At 39.3% G+C, this 13,893-nt stretch overlaps 1 protein-coding gene across 28 annotated transcripts in view; it reads right to left on the bottom strand.

Moving 5' to 3' along the window:
- Positions 1-13,893, bottom strand: part of REPS2 (RALBP1 associated Eps domain containing 2) — a 246,625-nt gene that overhangs the window by 175,961 nt on the left and 56,771 nt on the right. For all 28 annotated transcript variants that reach the window (XR_015158496.1, XR_015158495.1, XR_015158497.1 and 25 more), the window contains exon 2: positions 11,320-11,443. Coding sequence is in view for 23 of the 28 variants with exons in the window: in XM_086386766.1 (XP_086242892.1) it covers positions 11,320-11,443 (124 nt within the window). In the remaining 5 variants the exon portion in view is untranslated. The remainder of the gene's footprint in view (positions 1-11,319; positions 11,444-13,893) is intronic.

Raw genomic sequence — 13,893 nt, 5'->3', positions numbered from 1 at the left:
AATTCATGATGTGAAAATTATGAAATATAAATTTCAATATCCATAAATAAAGTTTTACTGGAACACAGCCATGCTCTTTTGTTTACACATTCTGCTTTCCCAGTTCAAGAGCAGAGTTGGATATTTGCAACAAAAGCCATATAGCTCACAAAGCCTAAAATATCCACTACCTAGCCCTTTACAGGAAAAGTTTGCTGACACCTGTCTTATACAATACAGTGCTTAAAGTAAAACATAGTCTCACTAAAACAAAAAAGTTTCATTTAATGGAAAAATACTTTGTTACTTGAGCTTTAAATTTTAAGTAATTTAAATTGTTGATTTAATTAAAATTCAATTTCTCACTGGCACTAGACACATTTTAAATGCTCTATAGCCAGTTTCACAGGACTAGTGACTACCATATGAGATAGCACAGTTTAGATGCCTGGCCAAAGGATTACCCAATTTTATGCTCACAAAAACACTACAAACCAGCTACTACTGAACACCTGCTCCAGTATGAAAAACATAGACAGTGTATTAAAAAGCAGAGACATAACTTTGCTGACAAAGGTTTGTATAGTCAAAGGTATGGTTTTTCCAATAGCCATGTATGGATATGAGAATTGGACCATAAAGAAGGCTGAGCATCAAAGAACTGATACTTTTGATTTGTGGTGTTAGAGAAGATTCTCGAGAGTACCTTGGACTGCAAGGAGATCAAACTAGTCTGTCCTAAAGGAAATCAACCCTGAATATTCACTGGAAGGACTGAGGCTAAAGCTGAAGCTCCAATACTTTGGTCACCTGACGCAAAGAGCCAACTCACTGGAAAAAGACTTTGATGCTGGGAAAGACTGAGGGCAGGAGAACAACTAGGCAGCAGAGGATGAGATGGTTATATAGCATCACTGACTCAATGGACATGAATTTGAGCAAACTACAGGAGATAATGGAAGGACAGGGGAGCCTGCCGTGCTCTAGTGACTGAACAAACTCTTGAGTAGTTCAAGGGTCAGTTGTAATTGTTATCCAAACATATGCATACCAAGGGGGGAAATGGGGATGGGATGAAATGCGAGATTGGTCTTGACATACATATCCTACTATGTATAATGTCTATGCCCCAACCAGTAATGCTGAAGAAGCTAAGTTGAACGGTTCTATGAAGACCTACAAGACCTTCTAGAACTAACACCCAAAAAAGATGTCCTTTTCATTATAGGGGACTGGAATGCAAGAGTAGGAAGTCAAGAAATACCTGGAGTAACAGGCAAATTTGACTTTGGAGTACAGAATGAAGCAGGGCAAAGGCTAACAGAGTTTTGCCAAGAGAACAAACTGCTCATAGCAAACACCCTTTTCCAATGACACAAGAGAAGACTCTACACATGGACATCACCAGATGGTCAATACCGAAATCAGACTGATTGTATTCTTTGCAGCCAAAGATGGAGAAGTTCTATACAGTCAGCAAAAATAAGACCAGGAGCTGACTATGGCATAGACCATGAACTTATTGCCAAATTCAGACTTGAATTGAAGAAAGTAGGGAAAACCACTAGAACATTCAGGTATGACCTAAATCAAATCTTTTACGATTATATAGTGGAAGTTGACATATAGATTCAAGGGATTAGATCTAATAGACAGAGTGTCTGAAGAACTAAGGATGGAGATTTGTGACACTGTACAGGAGGCAGGGACCAAGATCATCCCCAAGGAAAAGAAAAGTAAAAAGGCAAAATGGTTGTCTGAGGAGGCCTTACAAAGAGAGAAGCCAAAGGCAAAGGAGAAAAGGAAAGATACACCCATTTGAATGCAGAGTTCCAAAGAATAGCAAGGAGAGGTAAGAAAGACTTCGTCAGCGATCAAGGCAAACAAATAGAGAAAAACAATAGAATGGGAAAATCTAGAGATCTCTTCAAGAAAATTAGAGATACCAGCGGAACATTTCATGCAAAGATGGGCACAATAAAGAACAGCAATGGTATGGACCTAACAGAAGCAGAAGACATTAAGAAGAGGTGGCAAGAATATACAGAAGAACTATACAAAAAAGATCTTCATGACCCAGATAATCATGATAGTGTAATCACCAACCTAGAGCCAGACATCCTGGAATGCGAAGTCAAGTGGGCCTTAGGAAGCATCACTACAAACAAGAAGGTGATGGAATTCCAGTTGAGCTATTTCAAATCCTGAAAGAAGATGCTGTGAAAGTGCTGCATTCAATATGCCATCAAATTTGGAAAACTCAGCAGTGGCCACAGGACTGGAAAAGGTCCGTTTTCATTCCAATCCCAAGGAAAGGCAATGCCAAAAAATGCTCAAACTACCACATTAATTGCACTCATCTCACACACTAGTAAAGTAATGCTCAAAATTCTCCAAGCCAGGCTTCAACAGTACGTGAACCATGAACTTCCAGAGGTTCAAGCTGGATTTGGAAAAGGCAGAGGAACCAGAGATCAAATTGCCAACATTTGCTGTATCATCCAAAAAGCAAGAGAGTTACAGAAAAACATCTATTTCTGCTTTGTTGACTATGCCAAAGCCTTTGACTGTGTGGATCACAATAAACTGTGGAAAATTCTGAAAGAGATGGGAATACCAGACCACCTGACCTGCCTCTTGAGAAACCTGTACACAGGTCAGAAAGCAACAGTTAGAACTGGACATGGAACAACAGACTGGTTCCAAATAGGGAAAGGAGTACATCAAGGCTGTATATTGTCACCCTGGTTATTTAACTTATATGCAGAGTACATCATGAGAAACACTGGGCTGGAAGAAGCACAAGCTGGAATCAAGATTGCCGGGAGAAATATCAATAACCTCTGAGATGCAGATGACACCATATAAGAAGAACTAAAGAACCTTTTGATGAAAGTGAAAGAGGAGAGTGAAAAAGTTGGCTTAAAACTCAACATTAAGAAAACTAAGACCATGGCATCTGGTCCCATAACTTCATGGCAAATAGATGGGGAAACAATGGAAACAGTGACAGACTTTTTTGGAGGGGGCTCCAAAATCACTGCAGATGGTGACTGCAGCCATGAAATTAAAAGACGCTTACTCCTTAGAAGAAATGTTATGACCAACCTAGACATCATATTAGAAAGCAGAGACATTACTTTGCCAACAAAGGTCCATCTAGTCAAAGCTATGGTTTTTCCAGTAGTCATGTATGGATGTGAGAGTTGGACTATAAAGAAAGCTGAGCACAGAAGAATTGATGCTTTTGAACTGTGGTGTTGGAGAAGATTCTTGAGAGTCCCTTGGACTGCAAGGAGATCCAACCAGTCAATTCTAAAGGAAATCAGTCCTGAATATTCATTGGAAGGACTGATGCTGAAGCTGAAACTCCAATACTTTGGCCACCTGATGCGAAGAGCTGACTCATTGGAAAAGACCCTGATGCTGGGAAAGATTGAAGGCAGGAGGAGAAGGGGACGACAGAGGATGAGATGGTTGGATGGCATCGCCAACTCAATGGACATGATTTTAAGTAAACTCTGGGAGTTGGCGATGGACAGGGAGGCCTGGCATTCTGCAGTCCATGGGGTCACAGAGTATCAGACTCGACTGAGCGACTGAACTCAACTGAACTGAACTGACTACGTTAAAATAGATAACTAATGAGAACCTACTGTATAGCACAGGGAACTCTCTCAGTGCTCTGTGGTGACCTAAATGTGAAGGAAATCTAAAAAACTGGATGTATGTATGTGTGCTTAGTTGCTCATCGTGTCCAACTCTTTGAGACCCATGGACTGCAGTCCACCAGGCTTCTCTGTGCATGGGGATTCTCCAGGCACAAATACCAGAGTGAGTTGCCATTCCCTTCTCCAGGGGATCTTCCCAAACCAGGGATCAAACCCAGGTCTCCCGCATTGCAGGCAGATTCTTCACCATCTGAGCCACCAGGATATACATATATATATGACTAATTCACCTTGCTGCACAGCAAAAACTAACACAACATTATAAAGCGACTATATTCTGATGATTTTTTTAAATTGCTCCAAGAAGGGGTTCACAGATTTCACACTGTCAAAGGGGCCATGGCACAATAAAGTTTCAAAACACTACTCTAGACCCTGCTACACCTTCCCTCAGTCCTCACACTTCCTCTTGGCCTGTCTTTGGAAAGCAGGAAGGTTTGCTCCCAGGACAGATGTTCACACATGGTTTCCTCCACAAGAACTCTCTGCCAGCCTTGAACTTCACCCCAACACCACCTTCTGCCCTCCTAAATTAGCTTTCCCAACAGCATTACCCCAGCTCCCACTAGGGTGAGGCTAGAGAAAAGCCTGGGGCTAGCACTTGAGGTACTCCCTCTCAGGGCCCTAGAAAGTCAGAGTCAGCACTTGCAGGGTCCAGGGAGCTAGTACCCCCTACAGTTATACATCTCCTACAGTTATACACCCTGGGTGCCTCTTGCCTCCCTCCAGTTTGGGCCCTAATGTGACCAAATCTGTACTCAGAGCTTAAGCAAAGCTCTTGAAGATACTCCAATTGACTGTCTTTAGAAGTCACTCTGAACCCTGGCTCCACAGAAGAATCACCTGGGGTGCTCTGAAAAACCCTGTGCTAAAGCCACATGTCTGCAGGTAGCCCCAGGTTCCTGTAGTTTTTATTTTGCATTTAGAGTTACCCAGATGATTCTCAAGTGCATACAAGGTTGGGAACCAATGCCTTAGAGAGATGACTTCTGTAAGCATCCCTCAGAAGTTCCTGGTGAACGTGAATTCCAAATGTTTGCGTTAAAAAGAGTGACAGACAATTAAGACTCACTCCCCATGCCCAGGCATTTGTGTCTTCATGTATTCATTCAACAAACATGCCCTGAGTATCCACAAGGCCCCTCTCAGTACAGGGTTACCAGATGCTCCTCCCTTCCCCTTAGATGTGCAGACTGCTGAGGAAGACAGCCAAAAAATTACTCACACCTGTAAAGGAGTACTTACAAACCCTAACTAAAGAGCTATGAAGGAGCAGACAGTGAGAGAATTAAAAAGGGAACTGTCACATTATCCAGCACTAACAGGCCCATCCAAGGATTACCTAATTCCCTAGGGATGCATGCTTTTAAGTTTCTATTTACTCTTGATGAAGCATTTTACAATTCTGAAAGGATAGCTATTAACTTGTGGAAAATTTGTTAGATAACAAACACTTCTTTTCTGATAGCAGTGCAAATGAATTTTATCTTACAAAAGAGTATAATAACCCAGTTACAGTTTTATTGTCCTGTAGGGCATTAATCAATTTTATACGTAATTTAGCAATCTTATTCCAGCATTCTTTCTTTCCGTGACTATAAACACTTCTGACTTTCCTACACTTTCTTGAACCAGCTCTACTATATGCTGGTTCCTTTGTTAATGAATTAATTTGACAGGACATACTTTAGATAGGGTGTCAGGTACAGCCTTGGAACCCTAAAGAGCGAGGAGGAGATGCAGCACTGGAAGGAGAGGATGGAGAACAGACCACTAGCAACCCAAGATCTTGACATAACATGCTCTTTCCTGCAGTAGGAAAGAGGTGGCCCAGAAATGGATACACAGCCAGTAAGGCTGGGGGACAGATTACATGAAAGAAAAGAGATTTGAGATGAGGAGGGGTAGTAGGCAGAGACTAGATTATGCAAGGCCTTACAGATAACTGTAGGGACTTCAAACTTTGAGCTATGTACAATAAGCAACCACAGGGAGAGTTTCAAGGAGCTATATAAAATAATCTATTTTGAAAAAGCTACTCTTAGTGCTATGTGGGGAAAGAGACTGGAGTAGAAAAGAGAGAAGGCCAAGAAACTAATGACAAAATCATTGTGGCACTCAGGAATGTGGCTGTAGGTGGCCTCATTTAGCAGAGGTAGAAAGATGCAGGAAGCAAGCAATTGGATTAGAGCCATATTGGCAGAACTTTTTTTAATTAATTATTTTAATTGGAGGATAATTACTTTACATATTGTGATGGTTTTTGCCATACATTGACATGAAACAACCACAGGTGCACATGTGAGCCCCCATCCTGAACCCCCCTCCCACCTCCTTCCCCACTCCATCCCTCCAGGTTGTCCCAGAGCACAGGCTTTGGATGTCCTGCTTCACTCATCGAACTTGCACTGGTCATCTATTTTACATATGGTAATACACATTTCAACGCTATTCTCTCAATCATCCCACTCTCACCTTCTCCCACATAGTCCAAAGGGCTGTTCTTTACTTCTGTGTCTCTTCTGCTGCCTTCCATATAAGATTGTCGTTACCATCTTTCTAAATTCCATTTATATGCATTAATATACAGTATTTGTATTTCTCTTTCTGACTTATTTCACTCTGTATAATAGTCTCCAGTTTCATCCACATCATTAGAACTGACTCAAATGCATTCCTTTTTATAGCTGAGTAACATTCCATTGTGTATATGTACCACAACTTCCTGATCCATTTGTCTGCCAATGGACATCTAGGTTTCTTCCATGTCCTAGCCATTGTAAACAGTGCCACAATGAACACTGAGGTACATGTGTCTCTTTCAATTCTGGTTTCCTTGGGTGTCTCTTTCAATTCTGGTTTCCTCGGTGTGTATGCCCGGCAGTGGGATTGCTGGGTTGTATGGCAGTTCTGTTTCCAGTTTTTCAGGAATCTCCACACTGTCCTCCATAGTGGCTGTGCCAGTTTGCATTCCCACCAACAGTGTAAGAGGGTTCCCTTTTCTCCACACCCTCTCCAGCATTTATTGTCTGTAGACTTTTTGACAATGGCCATTCTGACCAGCATGAGATGATACCTCATTGTGGTTTTGATTTGCATTTCTCTAATAATGAGTGATGTTGAGCATCTTTTCATGTGTTTGTTAGTCATCTGTATGTCTTCTTTGGAGAAATGTCTGTTTAGTTCTTTGGCCCATTTTTGCTTGGGGTGTTTGGGTTTTTTTGGTATTGAGCTGCATGAGCTGCTTGTTTATTTTGGAGATTAATTCTTTGTCAGCTGTTTTGTTTACTATCATTTTCTCCCATTCTGAAGGCTGCCTTTTCACCTTGCTTATAGTTTTCTTAGTTGTGCAAAAGCTTTTAAGCTTAATTAGGTCCCATTTGTTTTTGTTTTTACTTCCATTACTCTGGTAGGTGGGTCATAGAGGATCCTGCTGTGATTTATGTCGGAGAGTGTTTTGCCTAAGTTTTCCTCTAAGAGTTTTATAGTTTCTGGTTTTACATTTAGATCTTTAATCAATTTTAACTTTATTTTTGTGTATGGTGTTAGAAAGTGTTCTAGTTTCACTTTTCCCCGTGGCTAACCACTTTTCCCCAGCACCACTTGTTAAAGAGACTGTCTTTTCTCCATTGTATATTTTTGCCTTCTTTGTCAAAGATAAGGTGTCCATAGATGTGTGGATTTATCTCTGGGCTTTCCATTTTCTTTCATCGATCTACATTTTTGTCTTTGTGCCAGTACCATACTGTCTTGATGACTGTAGCTTTGTAGTATAGTCTGAAGTCAGTAAGGCTGATTCCTCCAGTTCCATTTTTCTGTCTCAAGATTGCTTTGGCTATTCAAGGTTTTTTGGGTTTCCATACAAATTGTGAAATTATTTGTTCTAGTTCTGTGAATAATACCATTGGTAGCTTGATAGGGATTGCACTGAATCTATAGATTGCTTTGGGTAGTACACTTATTTTCACTGTATTGATTCTTCCAATCCACAAACATGGTATATTTTTCCATCTATTTGTGTCATCTTTGATTTCTTTCATTAGTGTTTTATAGTTTTCCATATATTAGGTCTTTTGTTTCTTTAGGTAAATTTATTTATAAGTATTTTATTCTTTTTATTGCAATGGTGAATGGGATTGTTTCCTTAATTTCTCTGTTTTTTCATTGTTAGTGTATAGGAATACAAGGAATTTCTGTGTATTAATTTTTTATCCTGCAACTTTACTATATTCATTGATTAGCTCTAGTAATTTTCTGGTGGTATCTTTAGGGTTCTTTATGTAGAAGATCATGTCATCTACAGTGAGAGTTTTAATTTGGATTCCTTTTATTTCTTTTTCTTCTCTGATTGCTGTGGCTAGGACTTCCAAAACTATGCTGAATAGTAGTGGTGAGAGTAGGCACCCTTGTCTTATTCCTGATTTTAGTGGAAATACTTTCAATTTTTCACTATTGAGGATAATGTTTGCTGTGGGTTTGTCAGATATGGCTTTTATTATGTTAAGGTATGTTCCTTCTATGCCTGCTTTCTACAGAGTTTTTATCATAAATGGGTGTTGAATTTTGTCAAAGGCTTTCTCTGTATCTAATGAGAGAATCATATGGTTTTTAATCTTGCAATTTGTTAATATGGTGTATCACATTGATTGATTTGTGAATACTAAAGAATCCTTGCATCCCTGGAATAAAGCCCACTTCATCATGATGTATGATCCTTTTAATACGTTGTTGGATTCTGTTTGCTAGAATTTTGTTGAGAATTTTTGCATCTATGTTCATCAGTGATATTGGCCTGTAGTTTTCTTCTTTTGTGGCATCTTTGTCTGGTTTTGGTATCAGGGTGATGGTAGCCTCATAGAATGAGTTTTGGAGTTTGCCTTCCTCTGCAATTTTCTGGAAGAGTTTGAATAGGATAGATGTTAGCTCTTCTCTAAATTTTTCATAGAATTCACCCATATTGGCAGGACTTCTGATGGAGGGAGGGAAAGGAGAAAATCAAGAATGTCTTCTAAGTTCTTGGATTAAGCAACTGCATATGGTAGAGGTATTTAGCAAAATAGGAAAGACTAGGGGTTAAAGGTTAACACACACATACACACAGGCACATGTCACTCATGAAGTAAGGGTATGATTCTTATAGAAGAAGGACTGAAAGGACTCACAACTCCCTGTGTGATAGGTCTTTCAGATTAGGCTCTTAGCATTCTCTTTCACCTTCAAGGTTTATGTCATCAAACATTAAGCTAATGGATTTCAAGCAAAAAATTGGAAAATGCTAAGTGGCAGCTCAAAGTTTGGCCCAGTCTTACACTCATCCTTATTCAACATATGCTGACTGCAAGTAACTTATTCAAAAAACCTTTAAATGAAGGAAGAAAATCAAGAATTAACTCTGAGTAATACTTAAACCCTCAGTGGTAAAAAGCAGCATCAGGATTTATAAAATGGAGAAAGCCTCATATTTGGAAAAAGGGTTAATCCCTTATACAAGTGATAACTTAGACAATCCACCCCTTCCACCCCCTCCCCCATCCCCAGGAAATTAAGCTATAGATCTGAGCACAGATCAGGTAAAAGATTTCAGTCTAACCAAATGTAAGCAACAAAGGTGTCAGAAGTTTATTCTTTTATACAACAAAGAAGCTCTGAACTCTTCCAGAAGATGAAGTCGGGAGATACTATAATAAAGATTAATGATCATTTACAATGGAATGGAAACTTTCAGTGCCTACCACAAATCAAAATTCAGTGAGCTATAACTCTGAACAAATCACAGCAAACACTGACCAACAGACACCAAACCAGCCACTGAAATTACACTCCATCAGGAAACCTATTTCAAGGAACCAAATTATATAATACCAAGGGATGCTTTGGGGGTCAGGTTGTTTTGGTTTTTTTTTTTTTTTTTCCTGTTCAGGAAACATTCCAGATTTACAGATTAGAATTGGGACCTTACTAAACAGAAAAAATCATCCAGAAGAGGCTACTCTGCATAACAGTAAAAAGCCTGGGAAATGGAGGCTGAGATCCTGGTTGGAGCTGGTTAGAACCTAACATCCTTAGGCAAGTTGCTTAATTCCCCTACACTTCCATTTTCACATCTGTAAAATGGGGATAATAACAGCACCAGGATAGAGACTTTCAGAGTTCACCCACATCCAGTCTCCTCTACTTGCAGGCACACGAGGGAACTACAACCCCCAAAGCCTGCTCTGCATGTCAGTAGATCCATGTGCCAAGTTCTGGCCAATGCACTGTGAGCAGCAGTAACCTGAGTCACATCCACGCCAAAGCATTTAACTGCTAGGCTGAGAAACTATTTCTCTGTTGTGGCAATTACGGGAACAGGTGCTGTGTTGGAGGTGCCACAGGATAAAGCTGCCAGGATCACAGAGCCAACACATGGAGGGCAGCTGCCCTGGAGGGTCACCCTGACCCACTGCAAAGCAGTAAGCAAGCCTTTGTTCCATTAAGGCACTCACATTTCAGTGGTATTTGTTATCACAGCTTATTCTAGGCAATGCAAATTGACACAATTATCTAGTTTAGGTAAATGTCATGAGGACTAAATGATATAGTGTCTGGCACACACTAAGCCTTTAATAAAGATTAGCAGGATGATTGCAGCTTCCTAATGGTTAGTGTAAAAAAAAGCTTCATTTTCTATAGTCAATTTATCAGAATCTTCTCTGCTATTTGGAGCTACAAGGTTACCATGGACTAACCATAAATCCTGAGCCCACAAAAAGATCCACTAGGGACTTCACAGAACAGATAGGAATAGTTGGGTGATTTTTATCTCAAAATGAGGAAAAGGGCAAAGTTCCTGCATAGCTGTGTAGACACAGGAAAGTAATTCATATCACAGTGAACTAACAAAAGACCTCAGCACATCCACTGAATAATCACGTTCTTTAAACAGCTTAGTAAAACCAGTACTGAAGCAGGGCAAATGATGCTAAGAGTTTGGGGCTTTGCTTTTGGTTTAAGTCATGAAAAGTGCTCAAGTATGTGGTGGGTTTGGGGCAGGAATAGCAAGATAAGAAAATGATAAATAAAAACTCTGAGAAGATAAATTCATTACGAAAAATATTTAGTAGCCCCCAAGTACTTAATAGGGCTTTGGGAATTGAGAGATTAAAAGATAATCATACTTGACATGCCTGGCAAGAACAGAAGAGAGAGAGAAGGGGCAGCTCCACTCAAATTCTCCCTGTTACTCAGTTCCTTGTCCCTCATAGAACCTTAAACAACATAGATTCCTCAAGTGGAAAATTAAACTGAGTCTTACTATTTTGCCACAGGTTCTAGAACCCTTGTCCCAATCTTTCTCAGCTAAAGAACAAAATCTATTTTTAACGGCAAGTCAGATAAAAGAAACTAACCTCAGGTCACTCTCTGAATTTTTTCTCATTAAAAAAAAAAACTAAGACACCTGGTAAGTCCTATTTAATAGAAGAGATGGAAGAAGAAACAAAAAATTCCACAAATGCTTACAGAACAGGCCTTAAACCCAGGTCTCTTTTTCATGACAAAAATGGTTCTCATTAAAAAAAAAAAAAAAAACTGTCATGGATAACAGAATGTATAAATGGGAGATACTTACCACATTTAATACTCTCTATCCGCACAGGGAGGCCAGACTGTGCCGCAGCAATTAATTTCAGGGCAACGTAAAACTGTGTCGGACCAAAATAACCAACCCGCTTGGCACCACACAATTCTGTGATCTGAAAACAGACAAGAGAAGGGATGCTGAAAATTCCATTTCATAATGGGGAAATGAGACAAGATAAATTATGAAATCTCAAGGATTTCATGGGGTAAATAATCAAAAAGTCCCTGGAGAGCCTATGTGTACACGCTGATGGGATTCTTTATCCTCTAGTTTGCAGGGAGGTTTTCAATTTGGGTAATTCAATTCTACCCACGCATGATGTTTCAGAACTGGGTGATTATTCTTCCTCTTTCAAAGATAAAAATAAAGGTGACAAAGGATGGCTGTTAATCTTCTTACAAAAGAGTGACTTTTTCAGGGGGTGGACTGTAATGTACAAAGTCTAGAAAGTCATGAAGGTGAAAAGAGAACAGTTTAGTCATCATTATTATTTGTGGATTATCCCAGTTGATCGAAATTAAATGTGAGTTCATTGTTTTTTTAAAGTTCTCAAGCAAAATGATTTCCTAAGCATCAAAATTACATCTTGAGTGCACACTTAAAGGAAACAAAAAAGAAGTACTACATATACAAATATTATTATCAAAATATTGCAATCTTTATCACTTGTAGACCTTAAACTAACATGATATGTTCTATTGGTAGTTTAAAATAACAAATTAAATATACAATGACTTCTTTAAAGTTATTTCTAAGTAATAGATACTCAAAAGTTCAAATAAGACTAAGTGGGGGTAAAGAACTAAGAAGCACCCTCACTTCCTATGTCCCAGAGGAAAATATTACATATTTATTCTAGAAATGATCTCTGCATATATGAAGTACACACCTGTGTTTTTCCTGTTGTTTATTCAAACTTTATACAAATAGACTATCACATACTATTTTGGGACTTGTTTTTCTTTTAGCATTATCCCTTGACTATTCTTCTCTATCAGCACAATTAAAATTACCACGTTGCTTTAACAACTGCATAATATTCTGCTATAAAGATATACTGTGCATTTTTTATTATTATTATTAGTTGGTTCCTTATGGATGGAATTTTAGATTTCCAATAATTACTTTTAGATTTAGATTTCCAATAATTATAGGAAAAATCATTATTCCAATAATTTCCAAAATATCACAAATGCTTTCAGAGCAAACTATAAGCAGCCACTAAGTAATCTTAAGAAAATTACAATAAAAATTCAACTAGGATGTAAGCAAAAAATAGCAGCATAAGGGTCACCAAAAACACTCTCCTCCATCAGAACAATGAGAAACTAACTAAAATGGACAGAACTCTGGAAATTGACCAAAAGTTTGCAGCAATCGGGGGGGGGGGGGGGGGGCAGGGAGCACACAGTGGTGTTATTCAAGAAAAACAGCCTCATCTCAGGAAGAATGGTGAGTTTTGTGGCATTTTAACTGGCCTTATTTCCATTCTCTTTCACTCCTACTCTGGGTATTTTCACTGTATTGCAGACATCCCCAGCCTGCAGTCATAGTAAGACTGGCAGCCACTGAAAGGACAGAGTTGGGCTTCTTGGTTGTGAAAGCTATTGTTTGTCATCAAACTGGGTTATCTTGCGGCCATTATTTCTTCAAATATTTATCTGTCCCTCTCTCTTTCTCCTTCTGGTACTTTCTGTCTCCTCTCTCTCTCTCCTTCAGTCTACTGTCTACTGCTCCTAGTCCTAGACTAGGAGCTACAGTTAGGGGGGTAAGTCCTATCTTCTCAGCTATACTTACCAAGAAGAGTCCTCCATTGCATGGAACTGATGGGAGTCGGGAGAGGATGAGGTCATGGCCCAAATGCTGCTGGCTCACTGTTCTTACTAAGATTTAGTAGATTTTCTTGAATAAATCTTTCTACATTTGCTGTATGTTTTCAGGCCAATTTCCAGAGACTTTAAATGATTGTCCTTTATAATTTTTACAGTTAAGAGGTTATTTCACTGGGAAGAAGATCTGCTGAGTTTTTCACACTGCCATTCCAAAACTCTCAACCCTCCCAGATTGAGTCTTGAGTGGAGAAGCAATAGAACGTTATGGTATAAAGAACAGTTCTTGGAGTAAATGACTTAGGTGTGAATCCCTGCCTTAGCACCAATCGGCTGCCTGTATAACCTAAGGCAAGTTACTTACCTTTTGTGCCTCAGTCTCCCCTTAAGTGTAAACAGGTAGTCACCTCATGTAAGTTAAAGTAGCAGTGCCAACAATAGCGTCCATTCAATAAACATGCGATTGTCTAATTTTTTGGTCCACTTGTTTATTTTGTTGCCATTCTAGCTGCATATTAGAATAACCTAAGTAGATTTTGAAAATATAAAGAGACCTAGTCTCCACTTCCAAAGATTCTGCTTTAATTAGTCAGTGGTGCAGCCCAGGAATGGGTATTTTTGTAACACTCTCAAGGTAATTCTAAAGTGCAGCCAAAGCTGAGAATCACTGCTCTTTGATAATCTTATTCTTTCCCAAGCTTCAATGACCATACATAAATGCTAATGATCACCA

The sequence above is a fragment of the Bos grunniens genome, chromosome X (assembly GCF_055505025.1).
Source record: "Bos grunniens cultivar Pamir isolate PY7600 chromosome X, Bosgru_T2T1.0, whole genome shotgun sequence".
In the NCBI taxonomy this organism is placed as follows: domain Eukaryota; kingdom Metazoa; phylum Chordata; class Mammalia; order Artiodactyla; family Bovidae; genus Bos; species Bos grunniens.
The sequence above is the reverse complement of the archived record's forward strand: the minus strand, read 5'-3'. Positions and strand labels throughout refer to the sequence as shown.